This window comes from Lynx canadensis, chromosome E3 (genome assembly GCF_007474595.2).
Source record: "Lynx canadensis isolate LIC74 chromosome E3, mLynCan4.pri.v2, whole genome shotgun sequence".
Lineage (NCBI taxonomy): Eukaryota > Metazoa > Chordata > Mammalia > Carnivora > Felidae > Lynx > Lynx canadensis.
In genome coordinates this window covers 35583560-35605440 of record NC_044318.1, presented here as the reverse complement: position 1 = coordinate 35605440, position 21881 = coordinate 35583560, and the positions used below count along the sequence as shown (strand labels likewise).

Genomic DNA, 21881 nt, shown 5'->3' with positions numbered 1-21881 from the left:
TAGTATGTCACAAATTCTGTTAGAAAAATGGAAGCTGCTGACTATCAGCCATGGCTCTGAGTTATAAATACCTGAGTCATCTATATATCAGCTTCACCTCACTCAAGAGTCACAGGGGGGAGACTTATTCTGGACTCTTAAGAGTCCAGTTCTGAGTTGTAAAGGGCTTGCCATTCAATTTGCTCTTTTTTTTTTTCAACGTTTATTTATTTTTGGACAGAGAGAGACAGAGCATGAACGGGGGAGGGGCAGAGAGAGAGGGAGACACAGAATCGGAAACAGGCTCCAGGCTCTGAGCCATCAGCCCAGAGCCCGACGCGGGGCTCGAACTCACGGACCGCGAGATCGTGACCTGGCTGAAGTCGGACGCTTAACCGACTGCGCCACCCAGGCGCCCCTCAATTTGCTCTTTAGTCATCTTGCAGTTTTTATTTTATCTTTGAACCCATGCTCCTAAAGTATTAGTCAGCATTTAATAACTCAAAATCCTTTAGCCTTACTAATACTAATTTTTATTTCAATTTGAAATGACACAAACACAATCTGTAGGCCAGCACTCAAAATAACAAGGCTGCAACTTCAACTTGTACCCATTACACCCATGATCCTATTAGTCCTAAATTCCAGGCAAACTGAAATATATCCCTCCCCCAACTGTTCCCCCAACCAGAAACCACCACCCTTTCTACCTCCAATGCTGACCATCATGATATTCAGCATTCCCCGACACTCAGTTTCCCTCCACTTACCCCACTCGGGTGTAATCATCTCTTCCCATGAAATCCTGTAGCCTTTGTATGTCTTACTCTCGCACTCACTCCTCTATTAAAGGTATGTATGTATATATTTTCTTAATGTCCCTCACTATGTTGTAGATATCTTAAAGGTAGGGCCAAGTTTATGAATGTTGTAAATGATAGCCATGGTTTCAAGAGAGCCTCGAGAAACCTGATTCACATTAGACTGAAAGAAGCCCAGTACCCTTATGAGATACTCATTTGGTTGACCAACAAACATCTCTAAGCTCATCCTAGAGTATATCTACTTCTCACATACTTGCCTCACCAGCCTTCCCCTCCAGCTGACTCTGCTAAATGACGGTTAGGATACCTCCCCCACCTCTGAGTCCTTCTAGACACATTGTTGTGAGCACATCTTCACAGCTCCTTTGCAGGTTTTATAGGACATGTCCCAAGGCCATTTCCTGTACTGAATCAAATTCTGGCCTCCTGTTTCTTCTTTCCACTAGGTTTAACAATGAACAGGGGATCCAAATCCTTCTGTCATGTGCCCAGTCTTCCAGATATCAAAGACTACTTTCGTAATTTGTTCCCTATGTAGAAATCCAACTTCCGTGGGGTCCTCCTTAAGGAATACAAAATCACAAATTCAGACCTAAGTACAGGGTTTTAAAAGCTGTGCTGCACCTGAGAGGTCCTAAGGCTGATGCTCCCTGAGTCTGGGGGAAGCACTCCACACAATCAACACAATTGGGTGTGTGCAATCAACACACCCCCAGCTCTACTCCTAATTAGTTGTGTGAAGGCTGACAAGTTACTTAAACTAAGCTTCCGTTTACTTGTCCATAAAATGGGAAGAACATCCCCAACTCAGAGGACTGTTGTGAGAACCGCATGAGCCTCCTGATTTCTGAACTCTTGTTAGCGCCGGCAAAATTCATTTACTGTGCTATTCATACTGAGTCGGGGCCAAATAAAACTCTTCACAAGTTACTGCAACGTTAGGAGGTAGCACGTGTGAGACGTGCTGCACAGCACAGAGCAAACTGTCTAAAATATTTCTGACCAACTGGGGTCCTAATTCAGATTTTCAGATTTCTGCTGAAAAGTTGAGAATAAAGTCGTACATGATTAGATGGTCATGATAGTGCTGCTGGGCTGCCTGCACTTTCTATGGGACTGGGAAACGTGTGCAACTAGCCTCCTGAATTAATACAATGTCTAGTATGTTGTTTATAGTAGGGATTTATTAGGATGCCCTGTGCTGGGAACTTCTCAGATCAGCATACTTACCTTTTTTGGTTTTGGGGGGTACAATACACATAACACAAATTTATCAGTGGCAATGTTTAGAATATTTACAATGTTGTACAACCATCACCACTATCCAGCTGAAAAACATTTGACCCCTCAAAAAGGAGACCCTGCACTCATCAGCAGTCATTCCTCATCCATCTCTCCCCCAGTCGCTAGCAACCACCCATCTGCCTTCTCTTACGGATTCACTGACTGGAAATTTCATATAAATGAAACCATGTACTCATATGTGGCCTTATCTGGCTTCTTTCACTTAGCATGTTTTCAGGGTTCACCCATGTTGTAGCACATATCAGTATTTCATTCCTTTTAATGACTAAGTGATATCCCATTATAAAGACATACTACATTTTGTTTATCCATTCCTAGGTGCTGGACATTTGGGCTGTTTCCACCTTTGGGCTATTGTGAAAAGCACTGCTAAGATTTCATGTGGGCATGTAAAGAGCTAAGGAATGGAACTGCTGGCTCACACCATAACTCTGTTAAAATTCTGAGGCAGGTTCTTTTCCAACACTGGTGCTTCCTTTTACATTCCCATCAGCAATGTACAGAGGTTGCGATTTCTCTACAGCAGAGAGAGAGGGAGACATAGAATCCAAAGCAGGCTCCAGGCTCTGAGCTCTCAGCACAGAACCCGACGCAGGGCTCGAACTCACGGACCATGAGATCGTGACCTGAGCTGAAGTCAGACGCTTAACTGCTTAACTGACTGAGCCACCCAGCACCCCTGTCTTTTAAATTATAGCTAGTCTGTTGGTTATGAAGTGCTCATTGTGGTTATGACCTGCATTTCCCTAATAGCTAATGATATCTAGTAACTTTTCATGTGCTTGTTCGCATCCTTACTTTTAATAAGTTTGTTAAGTCATTTGGAACGCAAAAGAGTACCTAAGGAAGAACATTTACTCCCAAGTGGCTGAAGATCAAAAACTGTCAGAACCCCACTTGTACTAACAAGGAGTCTACCCAATCACCCACCATGGCTGTTGTTTTCCACCACGGCATCACAGTGTGCTTGGAAAGTCAAGTCCAGCTCATATCATGATTCGAACTACACCTATCTTTGGCATATCCCTCGCCCTTTTACTTACCTATCCTCCTTCCTCAGCCTGTCATAGAGGCCACACCCTTTTGCTGTTGCTAGAGCCACTTTTTCTTGGCATGCTTCAAAGTCCCTTCCCCTCCTATATTTGTACATTAGAACTTAGTGAGTTTGTTTCTGACACATAACTTTGGGCCTAGCACGGTGTCATGAACATAGTAAGATAGCTCTTCCAGCATTTTTAAGAGAATGTGAATAGGCCCTATCAACAATGATGGTGGTGGTGAAGCAAAGCCCTCTGGGTCTCCTGAGCCACTGCCCCTCACCGTGACCTGTGCAGTTGCTATGGCCACTGACCAGCTCTCCTCTGGCTATAGCTGAGAGTGTAAGAATGAGGACTCCCACACTCTCTCCATCCTGAGTTGATGGCACACACAATATCCTTTAAGGAGAAGACCAATTTGACTAATTGTGAAAATTTGGTTTAAACAAGATAATTTTCTCTTCACATACTTCAAAAATGTAACAGATCGGGCAAATATAATAAAGTTATGAAAAACAGGCAATGATGTTTCAGATGTATATTCAGGATGTGCCCACCATGCAATCAGAAAGCACTAAATGTTCAACTGACTACTCTTGGTTTGACGATTCAGCTTTTACATCTCCAGTTTTTACGAATTATAGTGCTTCGTTTGCACACATAGTTATATCAAAGCTAAGAAAAAGAATGCTTTTCTTACAATTTCTATAAGCTAGTACAATTTACAATACAGAACCTCCTCTTAAAGTTTAGGAATTTATACATATGCCAATATTCCTCTGATATGGGGACTTAAATGGCAGGTGCAGGGGCGCCTGGGTGGCTCAGTCAGTTAAGCGTCCAACTTCGCCTCAGGTCATGATCTCGCAGTTCATGAGTTTGAGCTCCTCGTCAGGCTCTGTGCTGACAGCTCAGAGCCTGGAGCCTGCTTCAGATTCTGTGTCTCCCTCCCTCTGCCCCTCCTTTGCTTGTGCTCTAAGAATAAATAAACATTAAAAAAAAACTTAAAAAAAGTTAAATGGCAGGTGCATATGTAGACTTTATAAATTATTCATTTATAAATTATAAGCCTATCTTTCTCTACAGTTACTATAGCTTAGATCTTTCTTGCTCCCAAAAGGACAAGGACGTGTTGAGTGAATGTTTTCTACTTGAAAATTGAATGGACAAGAGTCACTTGCAAAGTCCAAAGGCATTTGTTACATGTACAATTCCAGGACAATCTTTTTTCAAATCCCAAACTGAAAATAAACAATAAAAATTAATAAAGGTCATGTTATAAATACTTGTAAGCACAAAACAGAAAATCTTCATAATATCCAATGAAAACACAAAATGCAGGGTCGCCTGGGTGGCTCAGGTGGTTAAGTGTTCGACTCTTGGTTTCATGTCCAGTCATCTCCTCACAGATGGTGGGTTCGAGTCCCACATCGGGCTCTGCACTGATGCTGCAGAGCCTGCTTGGGATTCTCTTTCTCTCCCTGTCTGCCCCTCCCCCACTCACACTGTCTCTCTCTCAAAATAAATAAACTTAAAAAAAAATACAAAATGCAGACTCATGAATCAGTTCAATCAGTTTCAGACTATGTGATGGTTCACTATTTAACACAACCTTTTATCTGCCAAACTATAACGAGCAGGATAACCTCGAGTGCCTTAAGATACAGCAGTCAGAAAAAACACATCTTTGGGACACCGGGGTGGCTCAGTTGATTAAGCATCTGATTTCATTCAGCTCAGATCATGATCTCAAGGTCAGTGAGTTCGAGCCCCATGTCAGGTTCCATGCTGACAGAGCCTGGAGCCTGCCTCCGATTCTGTCTGTCTGTCTGTCTGTCTCTCTCTCTCTCTCTCTCCTCCTCCTCCCCCACTCATACTCTCTTCTCTCTCAAAAATAAACATTAAAAAAATTAAAAAAAAAGATATTTCAGATACTTTTTTTTTATTTTTAAGACCTAAGACTGATTTTGAGTGCCAATACAAAATTATAATATTTTAAAAAATTGCATGACCTAAAAAAAAATAAATTGTATGACCTATAAGCATTCTATCAATAACAAAAGAACACCTGTGATTTTGTAGGTTCCTTAGTGATGAGGAGATAAAATCTTCTGTTTTGTACCCAATTTAAGAAACTGGGCCAAACAAATTAATAAATGATTCAAAACGTAATAGCTGACTAAACAAGAACAAGACACAGCCTAGATTTATGTAATGGTGAGCTATAAGGACCTCAAAGCAAAACTGTAAACTCTCCAAAGAAAGTCTCCTGTTATTTCTTGAGAAATAAATGAGAACAAACTTTATTTTTCCATGCTTTAAAAATGAAATGACTGGGGCGCCTGGGTGGCGCAGTCGGTTAAGCGTCCGACTTCAGCCAGGTCACGATCTCGCGGTCCGTGAGTTCGAGCCCCGCGTCGGGCTCTGGGCTGATGGCTCAGAGCCTGGAGCCTGTTTCTGATTCTGTGTCTCCCTCTCTCTCTGCCCCTCCCCCGTTCATGCTCTGTCTCTCTCTGTCCCAAAAATAAATAAACGTTGAAAAAAAAAAAAAATTTAAAAAAATAAAATAAAAAAAAAAAAAAAAATGAAATGACTGATTCATACTTTCTTTTAAATATTTTGCTAAAACATTTTCTTCTGACCATTTCTGTTTTCCTTTTCTACTTTTTCAGTATTTTCTACGTTTTTAAAAATAAACATTGTTTGATTTAGGGACAAAACTGGAAGTTTTATACATATTTCAATTTCCTCTCTTAAATGAGTACTGTTCTGGGTTGAAGTGTGCACCTAAGATAAAGATTTATGTGTGCACTACAAATACTACAAACACACACTCTGACAATGAATTCTTCAAGTGACTTATTATTTCACAATTAAACACAATGGATTAAAATATATTTACCTGCCAATCATGACTACAGAGCTCTTCAGCTCCTTTATTCGTTCCTCCCAACAAGGCAAAGTGGTTGTGCTCTTGAGCACATACTACTGTGGCTGTTAATGTATGTTAAACCCAAGCACTTAGCAGGTGGTAAGGAACTGCCTTTCAAGAAAAAAGGGTATCAAATTGCTCACACAGTCACTCAGTCTTCACACGTAAACAACTGTGTGATATTAAAGTTCTTCCACCTTCAGGGTAAGGTTCCTGGGAGGGGCCAGGTTGTAAATAGTTTAGGCCTCTTGTGGGCCAAACTTCTCTGTTGCAACCACTCAACTCTGCCATAGTAGCCTGAAAGTAGCCACAGACAGTGCATGAACAAGGGGGCCTGGCCAGGTTCCAATAAAATTATATTTACAAATAGGTGCTGGCTAGCCCTCTGGCTCTGGTTTGCTCACCCCTGCAGTTAAGGTACAATTAATAAAAGGTGATACTTTAGCAAAATGAATTTGAAAGAGACTTGAAAATATATGCTAATTCTTATTGTTACCTTCAAGTGGTTTAGAGCATGTATCATAAAAATGACTAAAATTTGGTATTTCCCTTGAATGATTAATATTTTACTTCTGGGGCACCTGGGTGGCTCAGTGGGTTAAGCAACCGATTTCAGCTCAGTTCATGATCTCCCTGTTTGTGGGTTCAAGGCTTGCTTTGGGCTCCCTGCTGACAGGTCAGAGCCTGGAGCCTGCTTTTGATTCAGTGTCTCCCTCACGCTCTCTGCCTCTCCCCGACTCATACTCTGTCTCTCTAAAAAATAAAACATTAAAAAAAATGTTTTTAAATATTTTACTTTCAATTACAGTTGGAAAAAAAAACAATGACACATTTTCTGAGTATTCTCTACAAGAGGAGAAGAGACTATATTCATAAAGAGCCTTTCATTTTCAAGAGAAAATGAGCAGGATAGGACTTTTTCAGGAGAAGGATGTGTATCCAGCAAATTTATAGAAAATTGAAAATTGCCATTATTTCTCAAGTTTCAGATAGCTACAATAACTTACAAATTTTGGAAATTTACATTAAAATATTTTCCATAAAATCTGATTCCCTTTGCCCTACAAAACTTACACTATACCTTTGTTCATATGGATTTTTTTTTTAATGCTTATTTTTGAAGAGAGAAAGCAAGAGCACACACTAGCGGGGGAGGGGCAGAGAGAGAGGGAGACACAGAATCTGAAGCAGGCTCCAGGCTCTGAGCTGTCAGCACAGAACCCGACACGGGGCTCAAACCCATTAACTGTGAGATCGTGACCTGAACCGAAGCCGGATGCCCAACTGACTGAGCCACCCAGGCGCCCCTGTTCATATGGATTAAACAGAAAATAAAAGGGCATTTCTAGTGCTTTGCGAATTCTAAATATTTTACAAGAATTTTATCAAATGTCAGGGCACCTGGGTGGCTCAGTCGCTTAAGAGTCTGACTCTTGTTTTCGGCTCAGGTCATCATCTCACAGTTTCATGAGTTTGAGCCCGTGTTGGGCTCTGTGCTGTCTGTGGAGAATGCTTGGAATTCTCCCTCTCTCTTTGCCCCTTCCACATTCACACCCTATCTCTCTCAAAATAAACAAAATTTAAAAAAGAGTTTTATCAAATGGTAAGTCATATTACATCAGTTATTTTTATTTTCTAAGAAGCAAACTATATTTTTTGAATACCTTTTAATCAGAGAAGTTCCACCATTGCTAGGCATTTCTCCTTTTCATTTTCAGTGACTTTCAGTGGCAACAAAACTTTTACGTCCTCCATAGGTGTTACCCCAACATAAGAACAGTAAGATAATAATAAAACCCTTATTAGAGAGAATCCTTCATGAATGAGAATCCAGAGAAACAATAATAGCAGCAGTAGAACCAGACCTTCAAGAACTCGAAATAATGGAATTACTGCATAGATAATAAAAGAAATCAAAACATAAAAACAAAACCCAAATTAAAAGTTAGTTTCCAGGGGCGCCTGGGTGGCGCAGTCGGTTAAGCGTCCGACTTCAGCCAGGTCACGATCTCGCGGTCCGTGAGTTCGAGCCCCGCGTCGGGCTCTGGGCTGATGGCTCAGAGCCTGGAGCTTGTTTCCGATTCTGTGTCTCCCTCTCTCTCTGCCCCTCCCCCGTTCATGCTCTGTCTCTCTCTGTCCCAAAAATAAATAAACGTTGAAAAAAAAAAATTTAAAAAAAAAAAAAAAAAGTTAGTTTCCAGGGTGCCTGAGTGGCTCAGTCAGTTAAGCATACAGCTCTTGATTTCAGCTCAGGTCATGATCTCATGATTGGTAAGGCCTGCAATGACCTCGAGGAGTCTGCTTGGGATTCTCTCTCTCCCTCTCTCTCTCTCTCTCTCTCTCTCTGTTCCCTCCTTGCTTGCACGTGCGTGAACGTGCATGCTCTCTCTCTCTCTCAAATAAACTTAAAAAAAATTAATTTGCAAAATCAATAATAAAAAGACAACCCAATTAAAAATGGGCAAAGGATCTGAATAGATACATTTCCCAAGAAGATATGCAATAGCCAATAAGAATGTGAAAAGATGCTCAACATTATAAGTCACTAGGGAAATGTAAATCAAAACCCAACTGAGATATTACTTCACACTCACTAGGACGGCTATCATCAAAAAGACAGTAAGTGTTGACAGGGATGTAGAGAAATCAGAACTCTCACACACTGCTTATGGGAATGTAAAATGGTGCATTAATTTTGAAAAGCAGCTTGGCACTTCTTCAAGAAAAGTTAAATTTAGAGTTATCATAATATGAGCCAGGAATTGCACTAAGTGTACACCGATGAGAAAGAAAAAGATAATACATACACACAAAATTTGTACACAAATGTTCATAGTAGCATTATTTCTAATAGTTTAAGGTAGAAACAAACCAACTGTCCATCAACTGATAAATGGATAAAACATTGTATATCTATATAATATCATCCATCCATAAATAGAAAGTACTCAAACATGCTACAATGTGAATCTTGAAATTATACTAAGTGAAAGAAAGTAGTCTCAAAAGATGACATATGGTAGGATTCCATTTATATGAAACTGTTCGATATAACCAAATCTGTAGAGATAAAATATATTAATCATTTCATATGGCTGGAGTTGAGGGTAAATGGGAAGTTGACTGCTAATGGTACAGGATTTCTTTTTGGGGTGATGAAAATATTCTAAAGTTAACTATGGTGATAATTTAAAACTTTGTGACTATACTAAAATCCACTGAACTGTGCACACTATAAATGGATGGACTGTATTCTATGTTAATTATATCTCAATAAAGCAGTTATAAAAAATATGACAAGAGTTAATTTGCAGATTTCAAAAAAAATGAAATAGAACTTAATACTGATGAAAAATAGTCACTGAAACTGAAAACTCAATGGAACCAATTAGAAAATAAAAAGTTTAAAGCCATTTAAAAGAGCAAAACACACCATAAATATCTAATAATGCATATATAAAAATGTGTGCAAGACTTCTACAATTAAAAACAAAAAACAGTGACAGAAATTAAAGAAGCCCAAAGTAAATTTTTAAAAACTGCCGTATTCGTGGATTAGAAATTCAGTATTGCTAAGATGTCAATCCTTCCTAAATCTATCTACAGAGTCAACCTGTAGTCCAAATTCCAGGAGATTGTTTCTTCGTGGAACTTGACAAGCTGATTCTAAAATATATGTAAATGCAAAAGTCCAACAACAGCCAAGATGCCCTTGAGTAAGAGCGTCGATTTGTTCTATCTGAGGTCTACTTCTAGCTATCAGGATGCATTCTAAAGTCACAGAGATGAAGACAGTGTGGCATTCGGGCAGCAAAGTGCAGGAGACGTGTTGCCTCCTTGTTTCCCTGGTGATAAACCCATGTGACATGTTACAAAAATGGGTAATTTAAAGTGGAAGTGCAGCAAAGAAATGAAAAACAGTAACAACAAAGTAAACGGAGTTCGAGAAGTAGCTGCCTATGGGCATGTGGACACCGTGGCCCTTGGAGAGACCCTGGACGTGCAGCCACAAGAACTGGGTGAAGCCTGAACTTACAACATAACCGAGCAAAGTGACTGTGGTGAAAAATAAAATGAAGAGGTTTCAGAGAAAGCAATGCCAGCAGAAAACTGCACGTTAAAAGAACTCTAGAGGGTATCTGGTCACATTGAAGTCACAAAGGATAAAATATTGGAAGTTGATGCAGGGTTAGGAAGGAGCAGGACAATCCATAAAAGCTTAGAGAAGAGGTCTACTCTGTATCTTGAGTTACAGGGGAAGGAGACAAGTGCCATTGAGACCACCCAAGTTTTTTACAATAAAAATGCTTCCATTGTCAGTGTTTCTAATACTTTAATGTGTACAACATAAATACTAGTTTAACTCTTTTTTCCACTTCCCTATACATTTGTAACTGAGAATAAGAGAATTTTGAGGATTTTGACAATTTTGTTTTCTTTTTTTTCCCCTTTTTTTTAGAGAGAAAGAGCGAGAGACCACGTGCACAAGCAAAGGAGAGGGGCAGAGGGAGAGAGAGAACTTAAACAGGAACCTTGTTCAGCATGAAGCCCAACACAGGGCTTGATCCCAACAACCCTGGAATCATGACCTGAGCTAAAATCAAGAGTCAGACACTCAACTGAGTCACTCAGGTGCTCCTTGACAAACGTTTTTCAAGGTCACGGCACAATCATATTTTCCCTGCTGATGATTAAGATGGCTTTCAATAGTTTTAACTTGCATGGTCATTTTTGTGGTCCTGCACTGCTGTGCAAAATGGGGACACCTGTATGTAAAATTAATGAATTAAATGTATCAGTTCAGAAATTAGAAAAAGAATAACAGGGGTGCCTGGGTGGCTCAGTCGGTTGGGCATCCGACTTCGGCTCAGGTCACGATCTCATAGCTTGTGAGTTCGAGCCCCGCGTTGGGCTCTGTGCTGGCAGCTCGGAGCCTGGAGCCTGCTTCAGATTCTGTGTCTCCCTCTCTCTCTGCCCCTGCTCTGCTCATACTCTGTCTCTGTCTCTCAAAAAGTGAATAAATGTTAAAAAATATATATATTAAAAAAAAAAAAGAAAAGAAAAAGAATAACAGAGTCATCCTAAAGACAGCATAAAGAAGAAAAGAAAAAGCAGAAATTCATAAAATAGAAAACAAAGATACAATGGAGAGAACTGAAAAACTGGTTCATGAATAATCAGGAATAATCAAGGAAATGCATATTCTTACAAACTTACATTGCCTATTCTACAGGATAATGTCAATGAAAAAAAACCTGCACTCTTCTTGAGTTCTCAAATATGTGTGAATATATGAAGTGGCAACAGAGAAGCATCTTTCTGGTCTTTGAAACTACAGAATCTAGGAGGTACATTATCTCATTTCGTCTTCCGACTACTCAAGAGATGTTGCCATCATCCCCTGTAGGCATGCCAACCTGCTCATAGTCACGAAGTGTTGCCCAAAGTAACACGAATTGATAGCAGCAAGGTAACAATATAAACTTTACTGAGCATCTCTTAGGTGTTGGGTAATAAGCTACCTGCCAGGGTCTCAAGGGAAGATACAATCTGGCCTGGCTTCCACATCCTAGGTAACTGGATCTTTCCTGTGCTTCGGCTGGGGTGGGAGGAAGCTCTATGACCCACGAAGCACCGATGCCACCTACCATGCACCCTAGGGATCACCAACTCTACAACCCCTGTTCTGTCTTGCCTGGCTGCAGAGCACATAGCTAGGGACACAGGACCCAATGTGGCTGCCCATGGAGGTTCTCTCTCACCTCCACGCAGAAATGACCACCAAGTTTACCCTTTAGGGCCTATCAGTCACATCAAGGAAACACTGGGTTACTGGGTTTTCAAGCAGGAAAAACTCATCCATGAAGCTCCTGAGGATGAGATGAGGCAATGTAAGAATAAGAAGCAAGTGGCACACAGCAGGCACTTAACTGAGATCTGAGTTTCTATACAAAGCACAGCAGTACAAGCGCAAGTCAGGCAACACTTGTGAGAAGAGCCATATATAATATATTGTATAACACCTATCACACACACACACACACACACACACACACACACACACACACACACACACAGAGTTAACTGCTCTGTAATTTCCATCCTTCCTAATCCCATAATGTAATACCTGGCATTTATGGTCAGCACCCCAGTGAAACCACCATTTCCAAGGGGGCCGGTGGCCTCTAATCAGCTCACTGCCAGCACCTCCACAGTCTTTGGCTATTCTGACACTCTGATTTCTGCAGATTGAAAAGGTCCCCATCATGGGGTTCCCATTTCCTTTCTTTTCAGTGTCCCCTTCTTGGCTGGCTCTTTCCAGTCCCCTCTGCCTTAGTGAGGCACAGTGTAAGCAGAGCAGAGGTGAAGAACTCAGATTCTAAAGTTGGACCATCTGTTATCCACTGTGATCTAGGGCACACCTTTCACTTCTAGGTCTTACCTAAAAGTGGAAGTGCCTACACCCAACTCATAGGACTGTGTAGAGAATGAGATGAAATAACACCCGTCAGGGGCTGCACCTTGTGTCTGGCAGGGCCAGTCCTTGATGTTCGCTGTGAGGCATGCTATAGAAGAGCATACTCACAGGAAGAAAAGACTAGAAAAGAGTATAGTGGTGACAAAGCGGGTGTATTAGAGTGGTAAAATTACAGGTGATTTTTTTTCTCTAGTCACCCAGTTTTCAAAAATAAAGTGTGAGGTCATGCAGACAATTGAACAGAGAGAAAAGGAAGGAGAGAGAAGCAGAGGCAGAGAAAATGCACCAAAGAGTTCATGATTACAAGACACTGTAAAGGCTGAAAAGAAAAAGGGCAGAAAAACAGAAACTACCCCCATATCCTTAACCTTCCTCTGTGCTTGGAGTCCCACTTCCCAAATAGGAATAGAAGGCTGTGGGAAGGAAGACTGTGGTTTTCAGGAGAAAAAGCAAGTATCCAGGAAAAACAATCATAAAGTTTGAAGCATATACATGATAGTGAAACATCCCACGTGGGAGAAAGACATTATCCGAACCAGAGACACTCACAGAATGCAGAAGCACTACACAGTCTGAGGCACAGAGAAAGTGAGGACATTTGTGTAAGTCTTTTCCTTTCACTGAAAGTTGTTGAAACAAGACCTTTGATACCAGAACTGCCAGACATGGTGGTATCATCAGGTGTCCCCCCTGACAGCTCTGTCCTCTCCCCCTCAGAGGTATTCCTTAGCTAATGGTGCTGGGGAAAGCTCTCTGGCTGCAGAGTCATGGGACATGAGAGGGTGTGTGTGCTGGGGCTCCCAGGGAAAGATTTCCTCCTTTGTAAAGGGTACAGCTTAGAAGAAATTCTTCTTCCTGCTTTTGGATACAACGGGAGGAAGGAGGACGTGATGTGCAAGACTAGCGATGGCAGCCATCTTGGTACCATGAGGAGTTGAACTTGAGGGTAAGTAGAAAGAAAAGGAACCTGAGTTCTGAGTAATGATTACTTAAACAGGAACCTGCTACTCCTGGCCTTTTTATGTGGGATAATAAACATCCTTAATGTTTACACCACTATTAACTGGTTATTTGGTACTTTTAGGCAAAAGCATCTTAAAATTATTCATATAGCATTTGGTGAGCTGATGTGCTCAGAGGGATATCTAAATGGAAAAACCCATAGACAGAAATCAGGAATGGCAATGCTACAGCTTGGTCTTAATAGGTGCCAATCCAAATGATAAAAAGTTAAAAAGCTAATCAACTTTCTCCTCCAGCTTTTAGCTCCTTTTTTCCCCCCTAAAGTGAGACAAGAGACTGAAATGCTCAGTTCTGCCACTCTAATACTCATAATGCATTTGGCCAAGTTTTCCAAGTAGACTCCTCACAGCAAATTTCTATGAATTAGGTAAATATTTTACTGAAAGGATATTTTCTTCACCCACCTCCCAAAGTACAAAAGCATCAGAATAGAACAGAAATTTCACGTAAAAAAATTATGTGTATACACACACACACACACACAAAATGAGAAAGACTGTATATTCTATAGCAACATTAATAAATATTTTAATTCAGGAACACTCAGGTGGCTCAGTCAGTTAAGCTTCCAACTTCAGCTCAGGTCATGATCTTGTGGTGAGTTCAAGTCCCACATTGGGCTCTCTGCTGTCAGCACAGAGCCTGCTTCGGATCCTGTTTCCCTCCCTCTCTGTCCCTCCCCAGCTCATACGCACACACGTGGGTGCACACTCTCTCAAAAATAAACATTAAAAAATATTTTTTAACTCAACATTAAACTGAAACCTACTCTTGCAATCTAAGTTTTAGAAATGGTAAGAATTCAAAGCACCTGGGTGGCTGTCAGTTGAGCATCTGACTCTTGATTCTGGGTCAGGTCATGATCCCAGGGTTGTGGGATCAAACCCCATGCCAAGCGTCACGCTGAGCACAAAGCCTGCTTAAGATTCTCTCTCTCACACTCCTTCTGCCCCTCTCCTCCACTCAAAAAGATTTTTTTTAGGGGCACCTGGGTGGCTCACTCGGTTAAGCGTCCGACTTCGGCTCAGGTCATGATCTCAGTTTGTGGGTTAGAGCCCCGCGTCGGGCTCTGTGCTGACAGCTAGGAGCCTGAAGCCTGCTTCTGATTCTGTGTCTCCCTCTTTCTCTCTCTGCCCCTCCCCTGCTCATGCTCTGTCTCTGTCTCTCAAAAATAAATAAATGTAAAAAAAAAAAAAAAAACCTTTTTAAAATTTTTAAATGTTAAAAAAAAAATAAACAGTAATAATTTTCAGCATCCCATTCATTTCTTTCCCAAGCAAAATTTTTAAACTGAAAATTTTATTTATTATTTTTTAAATATTTATTTATTTATTTTTGAGAGAGAGCACATGTGCATGTGAGCAGCAGAGAGGGAGAGGGAGAGGGAGAGGGAGAGGGAGAGGGAGAGGGAGAGGGAGAGGGAGAGGGAGAGGGAGAGGGAGAGGGAGAGGGAGAGGGAGGATCTGAAGCGGGCTCTGTGCTGACAGCAGCGAGTCCCATGTGGGGCTTGAACTCACAAACTGTGAGATCATGACCTGAGCTGAATTCGATGCTCAACCGACTGAGCCACCCAGGTACCCCTATTTATTTACTTATTTTTAAATGTTTATTTCTTTTTGACAGCGAGTGAACAGGGGAGGGGCAGAGAGAGGGAGACCGAGGATCCCGAAGTGGGCTTTGCACTGACAGCAGAGAGCCCAATGTGGGGCTCGAACTCACGAGCCATGAGATCATGACCTGCGCTGAAGTCGGATGCTTAACTGACTGAGCTACCCAGGTGTCCCTAAATTGAAAGATTTTAAACTATAGGATTTGGAGGTGGAGGGAGAGGGAAGATAGGGGGAAAGGAATGAAAATTCTGAAATGATTCATGATCTTCACATATGAAACACCCCTTCAGTTTTATCAGATGGAATTTATAAATGTTTCGTAATAAAGTTATGAATACCAACACCAAAAGTCAGCAATAAGACAAGCCTTCTTGAAAAATGAGGAAAATATAATCCACTTTTGGTCTCTTCTTTCTGTGAACTGTTCATTACTCTTTCAAACAGAGAATTTAAACAGATATAGGGCAATATTTTAGTCTAAACTTTAACAAAATGAAAAACTAAGCAAATCACAAGAAGTCAGTATTAGGCCTCCAAAAGCAACTCTTGCTAGGGTAGTACTTCACCACGAAATTGCTGTAGATGAGCAGAAAATTACTAACTATATGAGATGGTGAATATAAGCAAAAAGACAACTTGAGACAAAAATAAAACACAGAAGTTATTTCCATTCCCTCTGAATCAAATACATATCCACATGAAAGAAAATTTCACCACTGCAACATATTTTCCTTATTGAAACTGAAGAAGGTTTCAGCCTGTGTTTGCAACAACACGGTTGCTGTGGAAATAGCTGATTCAACATTATGAACTCGCAGCTGAATAAAGTAAGGTGTGGAACAGAAATCTTATTTAAACAGTGGCAAGAACCATAAAACATTAAAAAGGCAAACTGAATGACGGTGAATCAGCACCATATGGTTTAATGTAAGGGTCACACATTTTCCCTTTGGGCCTGACACAAATAGAATGTGTCTTTTTAATTTAGTCCTATTTTTGGAACCCTCTAATCATCACCATCATCCCTCAAATGTCCTAAGTTTTACTATCTGCTTCTGACTGCACAACGCACTGTGTATTTTACGAAACTGACTCTGTTGAAGACAGAGTTTCTGTAGTTCCTACCTCACCAGAACACACACAAGTTATGCCACCAACAAAGCACACGTCAGGGCTTTGAAAAATCTCTGCCTGTAACTGATTCTATTAAATACAGCAGCACGAACTTCATCATCACACGACATCACTTCAGGCTTAGGTTTCAAGACTCTTTACAAACTCTTCAAGAACGGAGGTTGTCAGAGAATGTTACTGGGCGCCCAGATCCACTTCACACCCTGTAACCCAGCCCGCACCCCCAGCACTGTTATCACACCTGGAATTTGTTCTTCCGCTTTTATGGGTCAGGTAAGAGTTCTCCAAGCCATCTTGAAAACCCTTAAGACACTTTATATAGAAATGATGTGAATTATTTTAACCCTAAAATATATGTTCTACATGCAGCCCCCGCCTCCGCCTCCCCTTTCTACAGAAACACACTTTTAAATACACACACTTTACCAATATTTTCCTCTGCTTTTCTGAACCTTTCAAATCGTAACAAGCATTTTGAAACCAGAAATCTTATCCTTTGTAAAATAAAAAGAATCAACAAATTTTAAAAATAATGGTTATGTGTGGGGCTATTAAGAAAAGGAAAAACAGCGACTGTTCCACCCTTAGGAGAGGACGCAGTGAACGGACTCTGTAAACAGAAACCCAGATTCCCTCTGCAGCTGGCACTGCTGAGGGTGTGGCTGCCCTCCGAGTGTGCACAGGAGATCAATTCATACCAGCAAAACCGGAAAAATCACAACTGAGAGCAACTGTGGAAGCAGCGAGAGCCAAGAGCAGGACGTAAAGGAGTCTGCTTTCTGCTAGGTGAGTCACAGGAAACTTTCCTGCCAGAGTGGGGAGGCCCGCCGTGCCCATCTCCTTCAGTTAAGAATGTAGGTCAAAGCTCCCTGGGTTTCATGCTCCGGGGATCCGAGGGGAAGGGCTAGGGCCCAAGTTTAGAGGCAGAAGCCCAGTTCCTAGGGAGCAGGGAGGTCAGCCACTGGCCTTGGCCCGCCTTCTAACTAAGCCTCCACTTTCAGCAGACTACAGCAAACTCCATCATTCCAGAAGTGAACAACACACGGGAGTACTGGGCTAGCCCTTCTTACTATTCTGGATTTGGGCCACCTTGTGTATTCTTACGAGGGCTCACAGGATGAAAGGCTCACAGGATGAACCAGCTCAACTTGTGTTTGTATATAATGACGGTCAGCTCACCCAGCTCTGTTGACACAGGGGACCCGGTGGCAATCTCACCAATCTTGGCCACTCCATCGTAGTAGGCTTTTCCCGCAAGGATCATAGCTAGACAGGGAAGGTGACACACAAAAATCATCACTTACGCAAGGAAAAGAGGAAGTGCATGGAGGTTTGCTTCCAAATATCCCTCAGTCCCTTCTGGGTGCAGAAAGGTTTGGGCTGTGCCAAGGGTGGCTCTCGGAGGGCAGGGCTTGTGCCTGTTAGCTGTGACGTCCCTCCACTGCACTTTCGGAGGCCCCCGTCCAATGGAAAGCTCCACAGGATCCTCACCTTGGACCAGCCCTGGCATAGCTGAATCCAGAAAAGGCCCTGCCTTCTGATGCCAGTTCCAGAGGTGATATGTTTCCAACATCAAATTAGGGCTGGAAACATATCCGCTCCAGCAAGAGAGCTTTTCTCAGCTGGTTATTCTACAGCTACACAGGTCTGCAACATTATTAGTTGAAAGAACTTGCATGGGGTGGCCCAGGAACCTGGCCTTTCAATGGCACTTTTACTTTTCTATTGAAAAACTTATTCTGAGCCACAAACAATAAAATAATTGTTGTTAGGGGGGAAAGGTATGAAATTTAAAATACATTATTTTAATCACTCCAAAAACACAACAGAATTCTCTGAAAAATAATTGAATGTTCTATCATCTCCCCACTACCTTTTTGGCAGAAACAAGGAAAACTTCTATTGCTATATCAATTGGATTCTATTTCTCTTAAAAACAGTATTTCTCTTTTCAAATTGATTCTGAAGACTAAATTATAAGGTGTAGAAATCTGTTTTTGATTTTTCTTTTTCCTTCCTTTCTTTTTCTTTAGGAAAGGTAGTCAGGGGCAAGACAGACCTGGGTCTGCATTCTGCCTTTACTTCTAATGACACGACCTCCCTGGGCAAGGTCACTATCCTTTCTGAAACAAAGGAGGGTCATCTATAAAATGCCCTAAGAGCACAAGCATGGAAGCTGCTAATATGGATTCCTTCCTTCACTTTCCAACAAGCTAGGTTTGGTAAGACTGATAGTGCACAACAAGCAAGCTTTTTAACAACACCTAGCCTATTTAGTGTGGTTTTGAAGAAAATAATTTATTTTGCTTTACTCAAAGACTAACTCTGAAGAATACAAAATTTTAGAACTAAAAGAGCCCTTAGGAATCTCTAAGATTCCTTTCCTTTTTACTGCGAAGAAAACCAGAGGCCATACCAAGTGCTTTGCCCCAATTTATAATGGGTATTGTTTTACAACAGTGGATTAAAAAAGATATCTCAAGCATAAAAAGTAGGGGGGAGAAGGTAGGGGGTGCCACAGAACAAATTATGTACAAGTCTAGCTGAGGATATTACTGGCCAAAAAAGTAGCATTTTCATGGCAAATTCATTTATTTCTTGTAGAGTTGAAAAAAAAAGTAAAAGTTACAGCTTTTACTAATATGTATACAAGTTTAAGAAATGTAACGCTCTATTATACAGTTATTTCATAAGACTGAGGATAACCTTAAAGTATAATAGTAAAAAAGAACAATAACAAGTAGCATTTATATGGACTTTCCAAGCCTTACTTAAGTTTACCTATCCAAGAATATTAAGACATGGGTCAGTGATGTTATCACCCTGTTTCATGAAGGAGAGTGGAGTGAAGATATGCTGGGACGTGCCCAAGGTCAATGGCAAATCAGAGGCAGTGCACATAACTCCAACTAAGGTAGTTTACTTCCTCAGTTCTAAATCACCGTGCTTTTCGCAACTCTTTGGTCTCAGCTAGAACTGAAAAAGAGAGGACTCTACCTAAAAACAAGGTTTGTAGCCAATAAACTGGCAAGTTAATAGGTGCAACTTTTAATAAGAAGATTTTAAGTTGTACGATACTGATAAGCTGAAAAGCAGATCAGTGGGAGAATGGCATATATGCACAATGCATAAAAAAAATTTTCGGTTTGCATCCACATGTGAAATTGAAATTTTTTGTTAACTGTTGACTTATGTTTAAAACTATTTAACCTCAGAATGGTAAAATATTCTTGCTTTAATAATAAAGTTGAATTAACTTTAAAAACTATATAATTTATCCAGAACTTAATAAAGAATACTATTCTCATAATTTTGCCATCCCCCCTTTGTGAATACATTAGGAGATTTTCTATCACTTGTTTTAAGGAACGAAGCATATTTGTCCTATTTTAGTGGTTGACCAACTACTTCATCAATCTAATCTACAAACTGCTACCAGATAATTTTCCCTTAAAGTATGATTTCATTAGGTTACAGGAGTGCTCAAGAACCTTCATGGCCTCGACTGCCCATAGTGTAAGCCCACACTCCAGAGTTCATGACAGATTTTACAGAAATCGCCTTGGATAAACCATACCTCCCAGAATTCTCAACTTTTGTAGTCCCCTATACATTGATTGGGGGCTTGGTCATGTGACTTGCTTTGGCCAATGGGGTACCAGCAAGCATAACTCCCACAGGGATTTGCACTCTTGGAAGTCTGCTATGCCAGAAAGAGGGAGCCCAGCCCCAGCTGACTGCAATTGTAGGACTGAGCCCCAGGGGTCCAGAGAACTGCACTGCCTTTACAGGACCTTGAGAAATAATAAACTATTGCTGCCTTAAGCCACCAAGTTTAGGGAGACTTTGTTATGTGGCTATAGATAACTGATGCTGCATTCACATGCATTAACAATCTGACCCCATTCCACCTTGTATTTTACTATTCCCCAACAGCTGCTCACTCATGCCAGTCTGGGCCTCAGATTTTGGCTTGGATGCTGTCTTTTCTGCCTGAAACCTAACATGTGTCAGCTTGCACAGCTCCTACAAGGCCTCCCGCCTGCTCTGTTCCCCACCAACTTCACTGCTCAAATTCCTGTGACACTGCTCTTTCCATGCTCTTTGTTAGCTGTGAATGTTGTCCTGACTTATGACCTAAGTGGTGACTGCACATCTGGCATCCTCAACTATACTACAAATTCTTACCGAGGACTTTACAAATTTATCTCAATTTCTCGATGGCTTCAGTAAAAAACAGATGGCCTGCAGAAATTCTGGAAATACTTTAAAAGTGCAAAATAGTCCCTTTGGGGAGAAGCCTTATTTAGCAAGAGACTAAGCTGCTGGCAGCTCCCTGAGTCACCTTGTAAAACTGCCTCGGAGAGGCACCAAGTGCTAGAAAGAAAAAAAACCATCACAGGTCGTTGTGACTTCCTTCACAGGGGCATCTAAAGCAATGACTTTGTGGCCTTGTGACTAAGCAGTCATGGAGGGAGAGTCAGCTGTGCAGGAATTCTAAAACCAGTCTCCTGCTCTTTGATAAGGGAGGTGAGGGGTCACCTACAGAGGTCGCTGACACTTCTTGGGGGGTGAGGGATGGTTTCCCAACAGTGAAAATGTCTGGCAAACAGCACAGAGATCCAGAAGAAAGTAAATAAGTAGTTTACTTTCCCATGATTATGACAATTGGGCACCTGTCATCCAAACTCTAGCTACCATACCCCCTCTTCCTGGGGCATGCTTATGCTAAGGGTATATGAGGTCACAGATTTATTTTCAAAACCTCAAGAGGGAGCAGCCAAAGGTGTGACATGGTGAAAGAAGGAAATGAGAAATACATAAAAGACCCAGAACTTGATGTGAACCATTGGAAACTAAGTTTTCTACTTATGTTACATGGTGGTTTTAGTGAACCAAGGTAGAGGGTGAAAATGGTGTCTGAATATTTTTGGCGTGACACTTGTTACATAGGGAGAATTATTGTGACTGTGTTAAAATCTAGTGATTATCAGCATCTCAAGTTTTTAAGGTGATCACTGATAACATTCACCTCTTAGTAGGGAAATGCATGTGTAGATGCAGGTCAGCTTTCTCCAATGAAACCTCTTGAAACTAGCAAACAACTCCAGTTCACAAAGAGAGACAAAAGCCAACGCCTGAATTCATTTTCAAGGAAGCACTCTTTTGGAAATGAAAATTTTAACTTCAACCTTTAACTCAGATGTTTTTCCGTTCAGGCTAAAACTTTTCTCATATCACTGTCAGAAGTTATACACCCAAAGGCAAGAAAGTATTCTACATAAATAAAAAGAGAGTAATTCTGCTGCTGCAAGACACTAACAAATATTTTAAGCACACATTTAATATATGTTATTAGTTCACGACGAATTTGGTTTGCAAAGTGGAAAACATATTTATGGCAATGATGTAAAAGATTGAGTCCGGTCAAAAACCATGATCTGGTAATTGAAATACATCACTTAGAATAGCCAATGATTCAATTTATTCATTTCAAATACGCTAATATCCTATTCATTGCAAACTTCCATAGAATTAACCTAAGTATTGTTTTTAACT

General features: G+C 41.0%; 1 protein-coding gene across 3 annotated transcripts in view; it reads right to left on the bottom strand.

The window, feature by feature from the left end:
- Positions 1-21881, bottom strand: part of BAIAP2L1 (BAR/IMD domain containing adaptor protein 2 like 1) — a 94869-nt gene that overhangs the window by 46371 nt on the left and 26617 nt on the right. For 2 of the 3 annotated variants that reach the window (XM_030300809.1, XM_032591639.1), the window contains exon 3: positions 17502-17588. In XM_030300809.1, the coding sequence (XP_030156669.1) occupies positions 17502-17588 (87 nt within the window). Of the gene's footprint in view, positions 1-749; positions 988-17501; positions 17589-21881 lie in introns of those variants that run through there. The other variant, XM_030300808.1, reaches the window with a different exon arrangement.